This window comes from Apium graveolens, chromosome 2, assembly GCF_009905375.1.
Source record: "Apium graveolens cultivar Ventura chromosome 2, ASM990537v1, whole genome shotgun sequence".
NCBI lineage: Eukaryota > Viridiplantae > Streptophyta > Magnoliopsida > Apiales > Apiaceae > Apium > Apium graveolens.
The window spans coordinates 39,594,378-39,616,928 of NC_133648.1; the positions used below are offsets into that span (position 1 = coordinate 39,594,378).

At 33.8% G+C, this 22,551-nt stretch overlaps 2 protein-coding genes across 4 annotated transcripts; one reads left to right on the plus strand and one right to left on the minus strand.

The window, feature by feature from the left end:
• Positions 1-884: 884 nt before the first annotated feature.
• Positions 885-9,439, plus strand: LOC141707313 (uncharacterized). Of its 3 annotated transcripts, none has more exons than XM_074510401.1 (7): positions 890-2,720; positions 5,763-5,818; positions 6,665-6,937; positions 7,043-7,279; positions 7,768-7,887; positions 8,144-8,272; positions 9,049-9,439. In XM_074510401.1, the coding sequence occupies exons 1-7, from the start codon at positions 1,016-1,018 to the stop codon at positions 9,067-9,069; spliced, it is 2,541 nt and encodes an 846-aa protein (XP_074366502.1). In that variant the 5' UTR covers positions 890-1,015; the 3' UTR covers positions 9,070-9,439. The 3 variants fall into 3 exon arrangements, with proteins under 3 accessions (XP_074366504.1, XP_074366502.1, XP_074366503.1); XM_074510402.1 differs by having other exon boundaries at positions 893-2,705; XM_074510403.1 differs by lacking the exons at positions 7,768-7,887; positions 8,144-8,272; positions 9,049-9,439 and having other exon boundaries at positions 885-2,720; positions 7,101-7,273.
• A 142-nt stretch (positions 9,440-9,581) lies between these two features.
• On the minus strand, positions 9,582-13,075 carry LOC141707314 (cyclin-A1-1-like). The gene is made up of 11 exons (XM_074510404.1): positions 12,703-13,075; positions 11,854-12,190; positions 11,633-11,769; positions 11,404-11,496; positions 11,133-11,266; positions 10,975-11,050; positions 10,810-10,886; positions 10,661-10,694; positions 10,303-10,452; positions 10,048-10,182; positions 9,582-9,916 (listed from the first exon to the last, which is right to left on the minus strand). Exons 1-11 carry the CDS (start codon positions 12,889-12,891, stop codon positions 9,848-9,850), a joined length of 1,431 nt encoding a protein of 476 aa, XP_074366505.1. The 5' UTR covers positions 12,892-13,075; the 3' UTR covers positions 9,582-9,847.
• Positions 13,076-22,551: the final 9,476 nt, after the last annotated feature.

Genomic DNA, 22,551 nt, shown 5'->3' on the forward strand with positions numbered 1-22,551 from the left:
ATATGATTTTGAATTTGAATTATTATTATTAACGTGAAATATAGACTAGTGATTGATATGTTATGTATGAGGTATAATCTTTTAATAATTATCAAATAATAAACAAATATATGAATTGATTTTTTTTAAATAATATTAAAATGCTAACATATTGACCCTTGGTCAAATTTTATTTGTCGACTCAAGATGTACTGAGATAAGGAACTATTTACGGGCCCAAATTTAAAACACACTGATTGATTAATATAATTTATTCTTATATTTTATAGGTAAATAATTATGACACCATTTTTTAAAGATTTTTTTTATAAATTTATGGTATGAACTACAGTAACGAACCAACTCGATAACAATTCTACGCTAGTAAAGTCATGCGGGGTGTAAATGAGTCAAACTGTTCGTGATTTACTCGCACTCGGCTCGTAAAATATTCGAATTCGACTTAGTAATAATCGAGCCGAGCTATTCAAATTTTTAGTGAACCAGAGCCGATCATATTTCGAATTTTTATCGGTAATTGGTGAAATTGATTCGATATTTGGAGTCAAATTGAAACCTATCAAATTATTTGAAAAAATGATAAAATAATTTTTTTTAACCAAAATAACCATTCTAATAAATGAATAATTTTACCTGATTGAATACAGTTGAATATCCCAATTTATATAGGATATTTTGCTTGTGATAGTTGAATATTTCATATATGAGATATTTCAATAACAATTACGTATCTCATTATATTTGAGTATTTAATCGATTAAAATTAATCAACCTTTCGGAAATTGGCAATTTGTTAATTTTATATAAAAATTAAGATAAACTTGTCGGTTCACCCAATTTGTTAGGGGACGAATTTCGAATTTAAAAATTCCGTAGAATTCGAGTTCGCGGCTGCACCTCTAAATTTAGCTGTCAAAATTCGACTCGACCGGCTCGATGAAAACAAAATTAATTTCTCCGTGGCGCAAAGACTTGTATTAGACTATTAATTGGCGTTCTAATTTAAACAACCTCAATGGAGTCCCCAAGCTGGCCAGAGTTACCGGAGTGTCCAGTATGCCTCCAATACTACGACGGCGCGTGCACCACACCCCGCGTCCTCTCCTGTGGCCACTCCGTTTGCGAAGCTTGTATAACCCAGCTCCCCAACCCCTTTCCTCAAACAATTCGCTGCCCAGCTTGTACTCAACTCGTCAAATTCCCTCAAAACATATCATCTTTACCTAAAAACATAGACTTGTTACGCCTCTCTTCTCTTCTTCAAAACCCAGAAAAGCCCATTTCTCCAAAGCCCAAAAAGCCCATTGAAGAGTTGAGTGAGAAAGATCATGATTTTATGCCTAATTTGTGGGATCAAGATTTTTATTTTTCTTGGAAAGATTGGATTTTGAGTGAAGATTGTGTTGTAATTGATGAGTTTGGTGGGGTGAAGGTAGGGCCCACCAAGTGTTTGATGAAAGAAAATGAGGTTTTGGGTTTGGTGAAAGTTGGGGTTTTGTTGGATGATGATGAGGGTGGTTTTGTTTTTAGTTATGTTGGGAAGATTATGAGGGTTTTGTGTGGGATGAGTGATGGTGAGAGAGATGAGTTGGGGTTGATTTTGAGGGAGAGTTTGAGGTGGAGTAGAGTTTGTAAGGTTTTCGGGTTGTGGTATAATGAGGGTGATCAAGGTGTTTATGTAGTGTGTGAGAGTCTTGGTTGTAAGGTTTTCGAGAAACTGGATGGTTGGGAGAAGGGGTTTAGTGATGAGGGTAATGGGGATGTGGGTTTGGGAAGTGATGTTATTTCGGGGGTTTTGATGATTGGATTGGAGATGTGTGAAGCAGTGATGGGTTTGCATTTTGAAGAATTGAGTTTTGGCTGTCTTGGTTTGTCTTGCTTTGGTTTTGATTGTTTTGGTCATGCTTGTGTAGAACTTGGTGAGTTTATGATGATGGGTGGGAGCTTGAATAAGATGATTGCGGGAGCTACGTCAAGTAAACAAGAAACTGACTGTAAGGAATTGGAAGCTATTTTGAACAGTTTTTTGTTGGAGGGGTTTACATTTGTCAGCCCGGAGATGTTTGTCGAATTATTGCGGAGAGGGGGTGCGAATTTAGGGCCAGACTTCCAAAGATATGGTGTGGGGTATGGTTCAGATGTTTGGTCTTTGGCTTGTCTCGTAATTTGGTTGCTTGTTGGGGAACCATTTATTGATGAGTTTCGTAGTTATATATCTTGCCTTTTATATTTTACAGATAAAGAAAAAGCTAATTGTGAGGTCATGTACATGGGCTGGTTAGATAAAGTTAAGATCTTGTTAGATACTAGATTAAAGTTGGAAAGTATGTCATTGAAGGAGCAACTTATCAGATGTTTAAATTTGGATTTAGGAGCGAGACCAGATGTATTAGACGTCTGGAAATGCATCAGAGGCATGCTAGTTGATCCGAAATTTGATATGGCTGTGACTTCCAGTCGGACAATGACAAAGGGGAACTTGAGGCACTACTTGGTTCTAGGAGAAATCAGTCAACTGATATACAAAATTATGAAAGGGCCAGAAAACCAGATTAAAGGGGTTGTGCAGGAGACATGTGAAGTTGCTGAACAAGTTAAAAATTTGAGAAAAGACCGGGATCTCACGGGAGCTCTTCCTGCGGGCCATGTTAAAAGCATTGATTTGGATTGTCATCTCGATTGTATCACAGGATTGGCTGTTGGAGGTATGCTCGGACCGGGTAATTATAGTTATTTATTTAGTAGGAATTATGTTGATTGTATTTCCCTACTAGATTCTGCTATTTATTGTTCATGTATGCGGTTGTTTAAGAACAATTTTTTTTAATGATTATTTCACAATACACTTAGTTCATGCTAAACCTCTGTTGTTGTATTTATGTAACTTCAGAACGCAACATTTCAAATTCATTCTTTTTTTAAAAGTAATGTAGGAACAGCTGTATAAAGAAAAGATTAATTTATAGGATTTAATGGAGAATCTTAAAATAATGAAGCAAATCTGAAATAACAGATTTAAGTCAACAGATTAGCTAATTTTATTAAGTTCTGCCAACAACACTTATAAATAAACTTCTGGTTCCATAGCTTTTCCGGAATTCTGCTTCGTAACTTCTAATAATGGATATTATTAGTTTCATAATTTGACTTCTAAAAATATAACACAGTAAAGTGACCTAGGGACTAATGAGTCTATTAATCTAATTATTCTATACTCTTCATAATCATCAAGAGACTTTTAGACTGCTGCATCTTTTGTCCCTGGTTGAACATATTGCGTCTCGAGTTTAGAGCTGTCACTATTAACACCCTTGCAGGGAAGAAGATTTATAACGTTGAACACATCAGGGTTTTCTCTACCAACCTGTAAGCATTATCAAATCAACTCACCCTATTTCCCCACCAGCCACCTCACCCTATACACATGCCCATCTTTCGTGGCTCTCTTCTAGAAATTTGCCAGCATAATGCGGCATATCTGGAAATAGGCCTGTCAATGGACCGGAGCTCCGACCCGATCCGGTCCGATCCGAGGCATTCTTAGCGGATATGGATCGGCCTAAAAAATCCGATCCGAAATTTGACCCGATAAGAAAAGTCTGATAATAAATGGAGCGGGGTCGATCCGATCCGTTAATGACCCGATCCGGTAGAATATATAAATAAATAAATAAATTATATAAAAGTATATATCATAAAAAATTTCTTTAATTATAATAGTTTCCGGTACTCTTTAGTCTTTATACCAATTTTCAGAATGAAGATGTACTATCAAGTTACTTGCATCATAGCGTCTCGTTTCACCTTGTCCTACCCGATCTCAAAGAATCGCCGGCATCTTTTTTTTTTTCTAAAAAAGCTTTGATTTGTATTTGTGTTTAAATTTGTAATATTATGTTGGAGTTTTGTGTTCTAAACTTTTAATATCACAATTTAGTTATTCGCTTTTAATTTCAAGACATCATACAATTGTTAAATATTAAAAAGACTTTTAATGTAAGTAAAAAAATAGAAAAAGTTAAATGGATCCGGATATCCGATCCGGGATCCGTGATCCAAACAGATCTGGATATGGATTGGCCTGTAAAAAATCCGGTCCCGATCCGATCCGAATCTGATAAAATAAATTCAGGCCGATCCGATCCGATCCGATCCGAACCCGATCCGTTGACAGGACCGGAAACTTTTATGAGGCTGTTTCCTTTGAGAAGTTAAGTGCTGTCATGTCCAACCTCTATTGTCCATTACTTGCATCATTGCATGCCTCTTTTAACCCTCTCAAGTCTCAACCAATGCAATATCTACTCTCCTCACCAATATTTTTGACTTTCTCGTGACACTAATGTGGACATGGAGGTGGTCCGACAATGCAATCTCTTAGCAGCATCATACTCCATCTCAAAGACTTAATCAAAGTCAGGTGAAGCAAGAAAATGTGACTTGGAGATTTAGTTTCTTTTTAAAATTTCGGAGCTTCTTTAGCTTTCGCAGTCCAAATAATTTTTGGTCCGAATTCATACAAACAAGAATTGGTGCTATTAAGATGCTAAATCTTCAAACAAAAATTCCGAAGGATGTGGCCAGTCCATGAAACCTACATACATTGTAAATTGTTTGTAGGGTTTATGAACTTTGATTAATTTACCAATATATCTAGAAACAACACATCTCAAAACTTCTGGGAGGTGCTGCATCAGACAGCCTCAAAACCCAAAACCACACAAGGGGAGAAAGTCCGATGTTGCATCAATAAATACATTATAGAAATCAGCTCAGAGCCTCAGAATGTTGTTAAAGACGCGATTTATGATGCCTTGCGCTTGGATGCAAGGTTTGCAATTCGAAAATGCATGATTTAGCGAGATTCTAAAATCGTCCAAAAGGTGCTCGTGAAGCACTAAAAGGCGCTAATAAACTCCAAAAGGCGCTCATAACAGTAAAAGACAATAATTCCCTCTAAAGGAAGGGTAAATTTTTTTAAAAAAAATACCTAAAGTGTTTCAAACAAATTGTGGGACACAATACTCAGCCTCCATCTCAAGTCTCTCAACGTTTTCTACATCTCAGCCTCCATCTCAAGTCTCTCAACGTTCTCTAAATATCAACCTCCATCTACAAGATTGAGTTAGATGAGACCGAAGCTTTTGAATTAGAGAACCTTATCGATTAAGGCTTCATTATTGACTTATCATGTAATTTATGCTCTTTATTATGTTTGAAAGTTAAGAATATGTCAAGTGTTTGTTTCTTGTTGTATCTGTGATGATTTTTTTTTGGTAAAAAGGCATGTGATTAATGGCGCTTCACGCTTTAAATTCGGGTCTTCTTTTTTATAATCTGCGCGTTAAACACTACTGCTATTACCATGCAATCCATGTGTTTTTTTTGTTTATACTGTTTGTGAAAAATTGTCTTTTAAACAACTATAATGGAGTAAATTATATCATACATAGCTCCGAAGTTCACTAATGCAGCATATATATCTGAAATATCATTTTGTTGGAATGTAGGACTTTGTTTAGCCCAGTAAGAACTGTGTGGTTAAACAAAGTTTTTAGTCATAAAATCCACAGAAATATGCTTTTCGATAAAATTCCAAACTTAATTTTTATACTTCCTCACATGGTTCTGATTTTGGACATGAACTTAATTTATATGTCTAGGAAATAATAGATTTATAAGGCTTTATACTTTTAGCGAATTAATGCACTTATCTCCTTTTTGAGCTTATGTTTGATACGTTTCCAATCTCTTTGTTGTAGGAGGATTTTTGTTCAGCTCGTCATTTGATAAAACAGTTCATTTGTGGTCACTGGAGGTACAAACCTAAATTAATAATATTCACATTTGTTTATTGCCGTGCTTAGCAATCACACACACTACCCACTAGTGTCTCCTCTTGATGTATACTCCTTATAACTAACTTTTGTAGAATGGTCAGGTTTTAACAATTTATATGGTGATGGTTTGGATCTTTCTGTGAAAGTAGTAGCATGCTTTTAAAAATGAAACAATTAGTGACATTTAAAAAAATAAAATAAAAAAGAAACCACCTTTAAGAAATTTGAAGTGAGCTATCGATCAAATTAATACAGTTTGTAATAGGCAAAAAAATATGTGCAGTAGATTATTGTACTTATGGCTGAGCATTTTTATTTTAGTTTTTATGATTATAGATTACTGTCGTCTCCAATAAGGTGCAGATTAACAACTACTACTTTAACAACATTATTATTGTCTGCTCAACTTTTTCTCTTAATAAGCTTATATTGAATAAACTTATATAAGTTAAATTTGAATAGTTACCCTGACTGTTTCGACAGATGAACTAATCTGTATGCCCAGAAATTTGAAATTTAGAATTGCACAAAAGGGGTGCATTAAGTTTGATGGTCACTTGTAATGTAGTTTAAAGCTGAGGTATGGCGGTTTTAGAACCATTTAGGCATCTTCTTGGTTTTGCCTACTGAACATTTTATAAAATAAATAATTACCTGTTCATATTTATAGCTTTATATAGTCTAAGGACTAAACCTGCTATTAATATCTATAAATATTTAGTTAAGTTTTAAATGATTATATCTTTAATATAATTAAAGCAGTAAACCTGCTATTGTGCAATGTCAACTGTGACTTACGTTTTTTTGTTGCTAATCTGTTGTAGGATTTTACTCATATACATTCATTTAAAGGTCACGATCAAAAAGTCATGGCTGTTGCTTTTGTGGATGAAGAGCAGCCGTTGTGTATAAGCGGCGATAATGGTGGTAGTATCTGCATATGGGGAATCAGTATTCCATTTGGAGAAGAACCGATCAAGAAGTTGGTTGCGGAAAAGGATTGGCGCTATAGTGGGATTCATGCTCTAACCGTGTCTGGAAGTGGGTACTTTTATACTGGAAATGGGGACAGGTCAATAAAAGCGTGGTCAACGCAAGTAAGTTAACCTTTTTATTGTCACCCATTCTGGTGGCAAACCAGTTTGAATTATTATTGCAAGGAAAGCCTATGATGCGTTCCATTCTTTTGTTCTTTCCTCCAGAACTATACTCTATCATGTACGTTGACTGGTCATAAATCAGTTGTGTCTACATTAGCAGTTTGTAACGGTGTGCTATATAGCGGAAGCTGGGATGGAACTGTGAGACTATGGTGTCTTAGTGATCATAGTCCTTTGACAGTTTTGGGAGAAGATTCACCTGGAAACATGGCTTCTGTTTTATCTCTTTCTGCTGATCAGAATATGCTTGTTGCAGCCTATGAAAACGGACACGTAAAGGTAATATTCACTGTACTTTACCAGTTACCTAGTGGCCTAATCATTATGTTCCAATTACTGACCTTTATATTTAAGCAAAATGATAATCTGGAATTTTTCTTGAATACCTAGAATCCTGTAATGACCCTTTTGTTGGACCCAAATCTAAGCTAAAACCCATATTTGAATCCAAAATAAGCCAAGTCTACTACATGTAACAAATGTGGGTGGTTCCTTAACCCCAAGCTCATTTATCTGGATTCTCCAATTTTGTCCGCAAACCGGTGTTAAATGGACAAGACATCGGTGTGGGTATGGATTGAATCGGATGACTCAGATCCTTAATACTGAAACCGGACACCTCAGCTAACAACAATCTAGTTCAAAATGATCAAGGCCTCACAAAACATGTTTATATAGAGACTAAGGTTTATGCTTTTCCAAAGGAACTTCTCTACTTTAAGTAGCTGGTAGCTGATATGGCTTGCAATTGTTTTTGCTTCCTTCAGATCTGGAGGGACAACCTCCGGTTAAAATCTACAGCTGCACAAGAAGGTGCAGTTTTCTCCGTTTGCATGAAAGCAATGTCGATCTTTACTGGAGGCTGGAGCAAAACTGTCATGATACAGGTATACGTGCAAGTAATTGAATTTTGTGTCAAATGATATTAATACTCTACAAACTTTTACATTGCCGTAGGGAACTTATGCTAATTGCTTTATTACTGCTTGGCATGTAGAAGAACTTAATATGCCTGAAAATGCTTTTTCTAATCTGAAACTGCGTTTGCTATATTTTTCTTAATCTGTTCCCCTCTAGTGGATTCCTAAGTTCATATTATCCCTCGAATCAGAAAACTCTTAGTAAACTGGTAAATGTCTGCAGCAACTCCAGGGAGACAATAATTCAATGGATGTCATTCCTATTGGCTCTATTGCTTGCAATTCTGTCATAACGGCTTTGTCATACTGGCAAGGAAAGCTCATTGTCGGCCAAGCTGACAGAAAAATTAAGGTATGGGCTTTAATTTTTATTTTTTACGGATATTCTAAGCTGTGTTGCAGTTTGTAGTTCTAGTGTCCATCTATCCTATTTTCCTTTGGCCAAGTGGGTATACGACTTGAAGAAAAATTATTTTAAATTGCAAATCTAAGTTTTAAACTTGAACCCAGATCTTCATTTACTGAGTTTTTTTATGTATGATTTTTCATGTATTTTTTTCAATGAATAAGTTTCAACCTTATTTCTAGTATGCCAACCGATACTTGCTGCCAAAAATTAATTAGGGCTTCAACTTACAATTTTTTCTACGCAATATAAATCATTAGCTGTTTTCTACAAATTCCTTCAAGTACTTTCATTCCTTGCCAACTTGAACCCTCTCAAGTGGATCATATTTATCTATTTTGCAAGATAGGACTTAGCTCGTGACCTAGTTTATTGAGTTACCATATCTTGTAGATGAATTTGTTCTAATACTTGTAATTTGTTGCAAGTTTTGTCCCTCAGTTTCTGTTTCTTAATTCGATATTAAGAATACACAGTTTTTCCCATCCGTGTGACAATTTTTTGCAATTGTTTTGCATTATTATCATTTGTTTCCGATTGCTTCTCTTGGACCAATCAAGGCAAACAAATTTTAATTGATGTCATTGTTGAAATTTGCCTCAGCTAAAGTTCACTATTTTAACTTTCAATCCAAATAATGAGACGCATATAGAAATATATAGTGTTTTATTTTAACTTTATTCAGTGCAACGTTATGCATACTTTATTTCTTATATTTGCAGGTGTATCAGTACAAAGTGTGATGAGAAATGGTATTTTTATTCTGAGAAATGGTATTTTTATTCTGAGGAATATATAGTATTTTTATTCAAGTCAAACTCTCTGTTTATACATCACAATTCTTGGGCTTCAGCTGTTATCACTTTCGAGGGAGAGAGACGCTTTCCAAGCGGAGCACCCAGATGATTCTTGGGCTTCAGCTGTATCGGTTATTAAAGATTTTTACTGATATTAATCATATTTACCACATATCCAGCATAAACAGGAATCATACATGATTTTTACCACGTACAGCCTAGACAATAATCATGGATATATATTGTTAAATTAAGAAATTTATATGTTGTAATCATCCCTTGTTTTTTTGATATGATTAATTTGTTTTGCTTCCAACTATTACCTTTTAGTACAATATGTACTTGAGATTTTTGTGACAGACAGAAATTGCCGTTGTGTATAATGCATCCCTGAAAATAAAATTTAACTATGGTATGTTCCTTTATATCATCATTAGTCTTTAAAAGGGCGCAAAAAATTAATTATTAATTGAAAAATAAATGAACCCCTGCAAGATTTTTATCCAAGTATTTACATACTGATCACACACACTGAGAAATCTAAGCTAGAGATGCAAACATTGGTAAGCAACCAGAATAGCCACATCGACCGAGATGTCAACTTCAATTTAAGTTGGATGTCACAGTTTAACCGGAGGAACTATCGGTCGTATCAAGTGCATTCTGAGAGTTAGTCCAACAGATAATTGGAATGGTTATGGCCCGTCCGACTGGCAAAAACATACTAGCCTTTTATGTCCAGGAAGTACTCCTGAGGTATCGATGGAACGCTCAACTTGGCAACAAACTTGTACTGAAAAATCAGAGCAAATGTGTAATAGCTAAATTTTGGACAAGAGACCATATTTTATCCAGGACCGGAGATGAGCATTTTGTCTAAATTTTAGAGATTGAGAAAATGGCATGCTGTAAGTTTCTTGTTACCTTGTGCTGAGTGTATTTCTCCCTGATTGCAGGTAAAGTGGAATTGAGGCTATTACAAGCAAGGCTATGCAGTGCGTTAACACATTCACGCAGGTCTGATGGCTCGTATTGTGCATAATGCTTCAAGGTGGAGTTCTGCATCATCATATAAATACAGTTTTCAATTACATCCGAGAGAGATATTCAGAATGCTAATAATATCTTGGTTCTAAATAAGTTTATCACCGCGTGGTGTTTATATTGTCAGAAGCATACCCAAGGTTTCATTAATGGAAGAAGTATAAATCTGGCCAAGAAAATTGCTGATGCAGCAACAAGCGAAGGGGCGTAACGAAGCATGCTATACTCCAGGAGAGATAGCTCGGCCAAGTAGTTGGACATACACTCTAGCTGCATTGATGGAGCCTGTGACAGAATTAACAAGAAACAAAAAAAGAGGTTAGTATTAGTTGTTTCTTCGAAAAATATCTTGTACATAAGCTGTAGATCAAATTTACATGTTTACGAACTGTCTAAATACCCAAAGCTTTGAATTTCGGCATACTTTGAATTCGTGTGGGAAATAAAAAGGTAAGTTTTATAGAAATTTAGAATTAAAATTAAGTGACAATACCTCTGTAATGGCTTGAGCAGCGCGAACGAATCGCCTACAAGATTTTTAATAAATGTAAATTATATTTGTCAAAACCACAAGCAGCAAAAAGCCAAGACAAAAAAAAAATCACCGGATATTTATCAGTAATCTGGAAATGTAGACATTACCTCAAAAAGCATTTAACTGTTGGAGCTGTCAGTTCAAACTTCAAGAAATTCAGGACAGCCGATTCCATCTCAAAAACCTGCAGCAGTAATATTGCTCAATGTTTAGCATTGATTCAAAAACTAATCACAAATCATTAAGCACAATCTTGTTTAGGTGTCATTTACCTCATCCTTGAAGTATGTGTTGTCCGTAATGTAGCAGAACTCTTCTACTTGGGGAGGACAAATCTCCTCGTACTTCCTGCAAATTTACATTCTAATGTTAGATTATGTCAGTATTGAATTAAAATACAGTTTCAGAAAAATATAAAGATGTGTCTTACGAGGCAATCATCATGCAAGCAACACCAAGCAATTGCAATCGTTGCCTATCCATCAAATTGCCAGAAAGATACCTATCTATGTAGTTAACTGTCAGGTACAAAGTATCTGGGACAAGCCTATATTCTTCAGAAACCTGTAATTTCACATTTGCAGTTAAGTGATGAAGCTCAACTGGGCGAACAATATAAAGGTAATAGCTTTGCTCTAGGTGAATCGAGTGCATTGCTAATATGCCTAGTATATACACCCTTATTCCAATCATAACTATACCTCAACAAGCCAGTCGACTAATATTGCACGCATGCTGATGTTAATATCTGTTTGGACCTTCTCCATAAAATCGACAGAAGGCCTTTTCTTCACCTACAAGTGTGAAGAAATAAAAAGGTTAGAAACAAAACACAGAGGGGAATTGGAAAATGCATTCATAAGTATATATCAATATCAAAATAAGACAAACTAATGTTCAATGATTAAACATAAGTAACAAGCAAACAACCTCGGAGGCTCTCAAGTGCTTGTATATATCGCAAGCCATGGTTGCACACATCTGTGGATCCATAAACTTGTCATCCACATCAACAATTTTGTCACTTGCTTCCATTTCAGCCATTATGTCCCTCTTGCAGATGTTTCCTATGTGCATAATACTTGATGTAAGTAAACAAAGCGCAAGTGAAAACTAAATAACAAATTCAAATATACTACGAGAAACCAAACCTGTTTCAACATGGTCTGATATATGAAGTTTGTTACAAGTCTTTCTTTCAATTGAATCAATATCTGCCACATTGCTCTTATCAATGTATTCGACTTCTGGGCTCTTTAAAGAATCACAAGTAGAGACACTTTCATCCATCGAAACTGATAAATTGTCCGATTGATCCAGAGATAAATCCATACTACAAGGGCCAGAAGGGATGGAAATTCTTGATAAAGTTCCATCACAAATTGGCAAAGCTGGACTCTTTTTTGGAACAACTGCACTTTGTTGTGCCTTAGCAATGTTGGTGGAATTCCCCTTCTTTGCATTCTCAATTTTAGCTGGTTGTTTCACCTTCATAAAAATATGAAAAATTCAAAATTTAAAACATATCAAAAGCATATCATCTAATTTCTCAACACTGTGTTGTATTATTTGATTTTTTAATTTTGAAGTGACTTTGGGGTTCTATGTATCATTCTAGAATGCAGATTACTCACATTTTCCTAATCAGAAAAATCAAATAATTGGTCTAACTTTATGTACATTCAATAAACATATGGCATTTATATACAAGAATTAGATAGAAACATACAATTAGAATCAAAGTATCAATTTATGTCACCTACAGAGAAATTATAACACATACATTGAGTACATGTTCGACCAAAAACTCTACAAATCTTCCGAATTGAAATTTATTAAAAATATAAACATAATATGCACATATAAAAATTGAATAAATATACACTCACAAATTGTCACACTTTCTAGACTAAAATAATTTGAATCCGAAAATATGCCTTTAATTTCACATATATGCATTTTTTTAAACAAAACTAAGCATCACAAGAATTTGAAATTACCATATTCATTGAGCTTCTTGAACCAGTCTGAGAACCATGTTTCTGATTTGTGACATTAGCTAATGCAGGCCTTTTCTTTGCCATTTCTGGTATAAGAACCGCAGCTTTTCCGAAACTCTCTGCTTGCCTCTTTGTCAAAGAAGATGTCTGTGATGAACTCATCGAATTACGCCTGTTCTGTAAAGACATTTTTCTCCAACTAAATTTAACCCAAAAAAATAATTAATTTTTTCGATTTCTCGAATAAATCAAATAAGAAATCTCAAATGCAAATAAGGGTAGTTTCAAAATCCAATCTTTAGCTTTGTCAAAGAGCAAAAAGAGGATTTTGATTCATGGGTTGAAGAGGATTTTTTCCAAAAAGTATGATGATATATTTAAGGATTTATGTGAAGTGATGTATACGTTTATATATGTACAAATGTTGTTTTTGAAAAGGATGTATTAATTTGAATTCGAGAGATACGCGATCCTGACCGTTGGATCCACTAGGTATACGTTAGGAGCGGACAAGAGTGGGGCCCAGTGAGACTTGTGTTCAGTAAATGAAAATATTAGTTTCACCAATGAGCTGATGTGGCGTTGTATGATTGGTTTGTCACTAGGTTTAGTAGGTCAGTGCTGGCTTACCGTTTAAATTTTGAATTCGAATTTAAACCGTACCTGGTTACATGCGCCTGCGATTTCTTTGTTTAGTTTTTTAAACATATACTATATAATGGATTGTCAAATCTAAATTACTGTTACTATTTTTGTTCCTGTTTAATTAATTTTAATATCTGATTTTCAAAATTAAATAAAGGATAGCATTCAACATTCGAACTTACCACCATCAAATTTACTGTATTTGACAATATTGTAAAAAATTATATTTTCAAGTTTCCTTATTTACCAGACAATCTTAATCATGATGATTATTAAATAAATATTTGAAAACTTAATTCAGTAAAATTGTGTTTCGCCTCTGTCTCTATCGTTTTTTCAACTCAAAATGCATAGTCTCGCTGCTCAGTACTTGTATGATCTAGTATAGTAGTATGTTTTAAAACTTCATAGTGAGGACCAAAACAAGAATTAAAGTCATTAACAGCCTTTTCATTTCGTTAACCACTTTAACAGCCTTTTCATTTCGTTAACCACTGTTAGACTGTTTGCACAGATATTTACGAACTGTTTTGTTAGTGGGCACATGTTAAATGCGATATCTCCTAAATTTAGTTTATTTTAATTGATGGAATTTTTGTGTATAAATGACATCCCCTATTATTAATAAATATGTATCAATTAAAATAAACTAAAATTATTAAATTTCACGTTTAGCCCGTGTCCGGGATCACATATGGTAAAAAATTCTAAATACAAATCATAATGTACATATCGATGAAGTATCTGATATTAATCTCGCTTTAGTCAAATATTTTATTTTAAGTGTCGTTGGATTTAAACCCAATACGGTGTATCATGTTGATGATACAAGCCATGATTGGATAGGTAATAATTATATAGCTGAAAATTTAATAATTATTATATAGATAGACAATTATTATTATAATTAGATTATGTATATCTTGGTGGTTAAGTTTGGCCAGCTATATATATATATATATATATATAGAGAGAGAGTTACTCAAGTGAGAACCCCAATTATTGTGAGAACTGAGATCTAATCTCAGCCACACAATTTTTACTCTAAAATTTAATCACAACCACACAAATTATATTTTATATAATTTTTTTTTCGCCCCCATCTCCTGCACTCTCTGTCACCACCCACGACCAGCTATCTTTCCCATATACATACAAATATACATACAGTCTAAAAACACAAACAACTGATATTCCAAAACTCCAATCAATCGAGATCTGATTGCCGGGCATGACCCAAACGACATCGTCGAAAACTGGCCAATTCATCGAAATAAGAAACACATCGATTCCAGTGAGTCGATTCAGTAAATTGTTGATCTGAGCTCCAATTCAAATGCTTACCACCGGGATAAAAAGAGTTATTTCAACGAGTTTATCACTGGTGTTTTGTTTCATACAATCATTGGATAGTGGTGTATATGTATATTTGTTGTTCTGGACTTATATTAATTATTGGATTCAAAAATTCAGTGATTGTTTGGTCAATTGCAGTGATTTATTGAATATAATGGACATGTGTGGTTCTGGTATGATGGTCACGATGATGCTGATGCAGCGGATTAAGTGATTAATTGTGGTGATTATTATTATTCGGTGATGATTTATTATTTATCCGTGACCAGATACGGTGATTTTTTGTGTTCTAAACAGTGTTACAGATTTCGAAAATCGGAATTATTCGATTTAGTTACTGATTTACGATTTATCGGACGATATTTTAAAAATCGGATGATTTATCGGCGATTTATCGGGAATCGGTCAAATTATATCAATATTTTTGAGCGATTTATTGGCGATTTTTGAAAAATCGGCCGATTTTTATAACAGAGGTTCTAAGTAGTGATTTTTTTATTTTCCGGTGGTGATTTTGGTGTGGCGTTGGTGATTTTATTTTTGTCGGTGGTGATTTTCTGGTGGTCGCCGAAGTTGGTGGTGGCCGGAAATGAAGGTTGGGATGGTTGGAGGTGGCATGTGGTGGAATAAGAAAGAAGATGGTGATGAAATATTTAAATATTAAAAATTAATGCGTGGTGAGAGATTTATGTAAGGTATAAAATGAGTGGTTATGATTGGATCTCATATCTCATAATAATAGTAGTTCTCATTTGAGTGCGACCCTATATATATATATAGTCAGATTCAGTGGGTAACTATTCTTTTTGGGTAACTAAGTAACTCGTTATAATTGGTCCATATCTTAAACACACGTTCATCAACCTTTAACACCGTTTACTTATTATATATTTTTAGTGTTTTGTATAAAACATGTACTTTTTATATATTTTCTGTTATCATATTTCAGCTTTAGCTAACATTTTTGGTGTTATCTAATTTTTATATTGAATATTCATATGTCTGTTCTTCTAATTTTGTGTATGTTCTATAATTTCTTACTTCAAATCTACATATATGTTCTCTAAATTTGTAGTGTTCAGTAATTCTTATTCACTGTACAAGTTTCTATTTGTTTATTATTTTAGTAATTTTTTTATATTCCATTTTTTAAACCGTGTGAATTCTAAAATTTCTTAAGTTCAATAATTTTCTCTTCAATATTTGATGTGTTTTAAACTTGTTGTGTTCTGTAAAGTAATTTTTACACCTTAATTTTTTTTGTGTTCTTTAATTTAACATTATATTTTATGTAAGCACTTTTTTATTTATATTATAATTTATGTTATTTAACTAAATTTTTCATTTGTTCATATAATATTTTGTATGTTTTTCAAGTTTTTGGAGTTATGTAACTAGTTTTTAAAGTTTTAAGTTTTCATGTTCTTTAGTTTAATTATTATTTTTCTAGTGTTCTATATGTTCATTAGTTTTATTTTTCATGTTTTCTAATTGGATTTATATGTTTAAATTTACACAATTATTTATATTCCCGTATAATTTTAAGATATTTCTTCTTAGTGTTATATAATTTTACCACTATTTTTTATTTATTTATTTATTTTTAGTAATTTTATGTAATGCATATTCTTTTACTAGTATACTATATTTTGTTTCTATAATGTATATTTATCAATATTCTATTTTTTGTTTGTGTCTTTTATTTTTTAACTCTAATTTTATTAATGTTCTATGATTTTCATTGAATGTTTTATAAAACATGTTCATAATAAGTGTATCAATGCATCTCCAACTATATGAGAAAATGTCTAAAATACCTCATTTTTGGGGTCCAACCATCCAAAATACCTTTTTTGGGAAGTTTCTCCCAAAATACCTACTAACTACGGACTCATGCGTATACTAACTTTTAAAATTTGTAAAGGACATTTTGGTTTTGTGGGGGAAAAGTGGGTATTTTGATACAACACTTCAGTTATATTACATAATTACTGGTTACATATAAATTTTTTTGGGAAATTTTATTTTCAGGGATGCTTTTTAATTTCCAGAGCTAACATACATGAAAAGATAATAATGGCCCAATACATGCACAATAACCAGCTAAATAGAAAAATAAGATGAGGATAATTTTGTCTTTTTTATTTTGACCCAGAAGTAAAAAACTTACTCCGGAAAGATAACTTCCTTTTTTATGAATTACTCATTAATATCAAGTTTTACGGTATCTATAAGAACAATCCATGTGGCGCCCTCCAAACCCGGGTCAGAAATTTGGGGTCCACACACACACACACACCTTATTTATAAGTTGCCTATAACAATGATAAGATAATAATAATATGTAGTGACCCTACTTACCAACTACCACGGACCGCAACAGGTTAAAATATGTACACAAGCCACACACACACATATACTTATATTACAAACGTCCAAATCCCAACTATTCAAACTTAGAACTGAACATTAAACATTATTACAAACTTTTACAAACTTAAACTATCTCAAAAGCTGTCAGCTAGCTTAACTCGATCAACTTGGACCTCTAGCTCTCGCACTAGATTGGGGATGCTCGCTACCAACCGGTTCCTTCTTAACTGGAAAAGAACATAAACAATATCGCACAAATGAGCTAACTAGCTCAGAAAGTCACAATGACAAGACTGAGAATAATGATCATCAAGTGAAAAGGGTTAAGGTATCAAGTGAACAATGATTAATGATTTAAAATTAGATATTATAATTTCATTTTAAAAACCAAGGTTAGGCTGCTGATCAGTCACACACTAACCCCGAGTAAGGCACACAACTCTGCTCTAATTACTGGATCCAAGGTACACATTGGCCTAACTTGACAACCAATCTGGTCTGACCACGAATCTGGTCCACAATTTTATAAAACCATCCAATTATAACATATTAACAGAATAAATAATGTAAAGCATTAAACAAAATCATAAGCAACATTGGATGTCCAATTATGAGATGATTTCAATTTTCACAAATGAAATATGGCTATCAAATGGTGAAAAAAATGGATAACAAAAGAATCAAAGTTTCAATGTTATAAGGATTTGGTCTTTCAGAGCGTAAGGTACAAGGGTTTGAATATGTAAGCATTCTGATTCAGTGTTTGGTATTTAGTTTGCATGTATTTATGGAACAGTATCGTATATCTGTGGTTCGTATTCGGGGATTTAACAATCAATGGTTCAGAAAGAGTAAGGTTTACGGCTCAAAGATCAATAACTGGAATCAAGGTTTAGGGTTCAGTGCTTCAAAGCACCTGCAATATAAAACATAATTATCAATTATCTACAATATATCTCGAGAAGGTTCAGAACACTTGCCTGGTACTAGCTTGCTATATTTCACAAATTTCCAATCACAATTTCCTACTCCCTGAATATTTGTTTCCCTTTCCTACGCCTTGCCTCTTCTGTTCACATAACATAAGTATCTATCAATACTCAACTCATACGATTCTATTCGGTATACACTTCTATCTACCCTTCGTTTTACCAAAATCCGACTAACGGATTGAAAGTTACGCTAAAAACAAGTAAACACTGAACATATAGACCGACAGACAAAAAACAAGTCACATATAACACGTAACACGTCAAACAATCAATGACATTCCATTTATAAAGAAGTCTCGGGTCATAGACTGGCTTCCGGGTATTTAATATGATTCTTAAAACATTTTTCGGAATTAAACCGGGTTATTGGATCAATTTTAGAGCAATAAATAGGGTTCAGTTGGCCATATTTGGCTTCAAAATAAATTTCTAATAATTATCGATCCTTGAAAACAATTTAAAATAATATTTTAAAACTCGAAACTATTTTTCAAAACTTTTAAATCATTAATAAATAATTAAATCTAATTAAATAATTATTTAAAATCAATTAATAATTAATTAAATCAATTAATCAATTAATTTTCGAATTAATTAACTAATTAACTAATTAATTATTAACTAAAATTAATTAACTAATTAATTCAGATTTATTTTTGAATTAAAAATAATTTTTGGAATTAAAATAATAATTTTTGGAATTTTCAGTAATTAAAAATGAATTTTTATAATTAAAATAAATAAGAAATATGATTTTTAAATATTGTATAAACATGAATCCTATTTCTAAAACTTCTGGAAACTACAGGGCCTAAACTTTATCGTCCCCAAAAGTTCAAGGACTAAACTGCAATTTTGCAGTTCAGTCGCCGGAAATTACTCTGTCTCGCCGGAGAAGGCGATCCAGGTACAGTCACACCACCACAAGCTCCAGAATTGAAGCACAGACCACCAGGAACTTATATCAGCAATCAAATCATCCTAATAATCTCTGAGTTGGCCGAAAATTGGCCGAGAAGTTCGCCGATTTCCGGCGAGCTCGACGTAAACTTCAAATGACAAATCCCTCCTCTACAAACCTCGTCGATTTGCAAGACTTATACGAATCGATTTCAAATTTCATAAGGAACGCAACCCACCCCTCTAGAACATTTATCTATCCCGAAATAAGAAACCCCCAAATTCAATCAAGAACATTCAAACAAATTATAAACCCTAATTTCTAAATTCGAAAATCAAACTCAATTTTGAACATGTTATTAAACTCCAAATCAGTCATATAACATATCAAAATCATCAGAAAAACAAACTCTACCACATGAAAGCATCAAATCATTCAAACAATCATCCGTACAAAAATTCATATTTTTAATCAAAATAATTCAAAAATAAATAAAAATATATAAAATCAACCTTTGATTCTGCAGTTCTGAAACTTGTATAATCTGATAGTACCCTTCAAACCCTTCATTTTGATTACCAGAGCTTTCCAAACGGATTTCAATAACACCTCCGATTTGCAGTTTGATTCTTGAAAGGTTATATGAATATAAGTATTTTCTCTGTAAAATTCTATAATTACTGTTTACAAATGATTTTCGGTACGAAATAAAATACGGTAAAGGCTATTTATAATTACGGAAAATTAGTATCCCATTGGATCATTCCGGATATAAAATAGTACGTTTATTTATAAAAACAGATCCAAACGGTACCGGTTTTCGGGATAATTATCCAAATCAGTACAATTTGTACTACGGTCTTGGTCTCAGCGCCTGGTTACACGTATTACGAGGTGATAATTATAATAGTTTAATAAAAAGATCCCGTTTATCGAAAATACGAGTTTTATTGATTTACCGAAACGAATAATGTATCGAAAATATTGCGCCGGGACCCGCACAAGACAAACCGTACGCCGGATCGAAAAAGTCGAAACATGGAAAATGCTCGGAATATTGCAATTAGGTTAGGAAGGAGTTCTCGGAAGAGTTTCGGGTTATAAAAACGTAAAAACGAGTGAAGTCGGCTGGTTCTCGATTATTTAAATATTTTAAAAATACTCGGAAAAAGAATTTATAAAATCCATAAATTTCCTATAAAATCATAAATCAACATAAAAATAAATAAGAAGATATGACAATTATCTATATTTTATTTTGGACATATAAAAATTAAAATACTCAATTTATATTATTTTTAAACATCCAAACACGTATACCACTAAACAAATATTTCACAGAATAAACACGAAACATGCATAATATTTATTTATTTGCAAAATAATTACACGATATATCCCAGATATTACATCCTTCCCCCCTTAAAAGGATTCTGTCCTCAGAATCTCCTAAGAAAACAAATGAGGGTATTTTTCTCTCATATCACTTTCTAATTCCCAGGTTGACTCTTCAACCTTTGGGTTTCTCCACAGTACTCTTACTAACTTTACCACTTTATTTCTTAACACTTTCTCTCTTTCTTCTAGAATCTCTATCGGACTCTCTACATATGATAAATCTGTTTGAAGCTCTATTGGCTCGTATTCGATTACATGCCTGATGTTTGGATTATACTTCTTAAGCATCGATACGTGAAATACATTGTGAATGTGCTCCATGTGCGGAGGTAACACCAACTCGTAAGATACTTTGCCAACACGCTTTAGAATCTCAAAAGGTCCGACATATCTAGGGCTCAGTTTTCCTTTCTTCCCGAATCTTGTCAATCCTTTCCACGACGATACTTTCAGTAATACCAGATTTATTTCTTCGAATTTCATATCTTTCCTTGATTGATCTGCATACTTCCTTTGACGGTCTTGTGTTGCTATCAATCTCTTCTGGATAACTTCAACAACTTCCTTCGTCCGTTGCACTAATTCAGGTCCAAGTATTTTGCGTTCTCCTACTTCATCCCAATATACAGGAGATCGAAATTTGCGTCCATAAAGAGCTTCATAGGGTGGCATCCCAATACTGGCATGATAACTATTGTTGTAAGCAAATTCTATCAAGGGTAAATGCTCGTCCCAACTTCCTTTGAAATCAATAGCACAAACACGTAACATGTCTTCGATTGTCTGAATTGTTCTTTTGCTTTGGCCGTCCGTCTGGGGATGGTAAGCCGTACTCATATTTAGTCTCGTTCCCAAACATTCTTGAAAACTCTTCCAAAATCTTGAATTAAATCTCGGATCTCGATCAGATACGATAGACACAGGGACTTCATGACGAACTATGATTTCCTTTAGGTACATATGGGCTAACTTGTCTAGTGAAAATCTTTTATTTATAGGCAGAAAATGAGCTGACTTGGTAAGTCTGTCCACTATAACCCAAATGGCATCATGATTAGCTTTCATTCTTGGTAATCCGACTATAAAATCCATGGCAATATGCTCCCACTTCCACTCTGGAATCTCTAATGGCTGCAACAATCCACTTGGTCTCTAATGTTCTGCTTTAACCCTCTGACATATATAACATCTGCTAACCCATTCTGCAATTTCCCTCTTCATATCGGGCCACCAATAATTTTCCTTTAAATCTCTATACATCTTGGTACTTCCTGGATGGATTGAATACCTTGAATTATGAGCTTCCTATAAAATTTCATTCTTCAACTCCGTCACTGGTGGAATCCAAATTCTAGAAGAAAACCTAAGAATACCTTGATCGTCCTTTTGTGTGCACAATTCCTCACCTACCAAATGGTTAATGTCCCGATCCATTACCTCATTATGACATTTCCTTATCTTCTCTAATAACTCCGGCTGGAATGTCATACTATACACTTTTGCTTCCTCAGGCTTGCAAACTCTAATTTCCAATTCCAGTCTCTGAAATTCCTTGTATATCTCTTCGGGTATTGATAACACATTCAACTTTTCTTTCCGTCTTAACGCGTCCGCTACAATATTTGCTTTACCGGGATGATAGTTAATCGTGCAGTCGTAATCCTTAATCAACTCTAACCATCTTCTCTGTCTCCTATTAAGCTCCTTCTATGTGAATATGTACTTCAAGCCTTTGTGATCCGTATAAATCTCGCATTTTTCTCCATATAGATAATGTCTCCAAATCTTCAAAGCGAACACTATGGCTGCTAGCTCCAAATCATGAGTAGGATACTTTTGTTCGTGTGGTTTCAATTGCCTCGACGCATACGCAATAACCTTATCGTGCTGCATCATAACACATCCGAGTCCTTTATGGGAAGCATCGCTATAGATTACGAAATTCCCTTGGTCATCTGGAAGTGACAAAACATGTGCTGTAATTAATCTTCGCTTCAATTCCTGAAAAACTTTCTTCACATTTATCGTTCCATATAAACTTTTCATTTTTCCGTGTAAGCTTTGTCAATGATGTTGCAATCCTTGAGAAATTTTGAACAAATCAACGATAATATCCCGCTAATCCCAAGAAACTTCTTACCTCTGTTGGTGTTCTCGGTCTTTCCCAATTTGCAATTGCTTCAA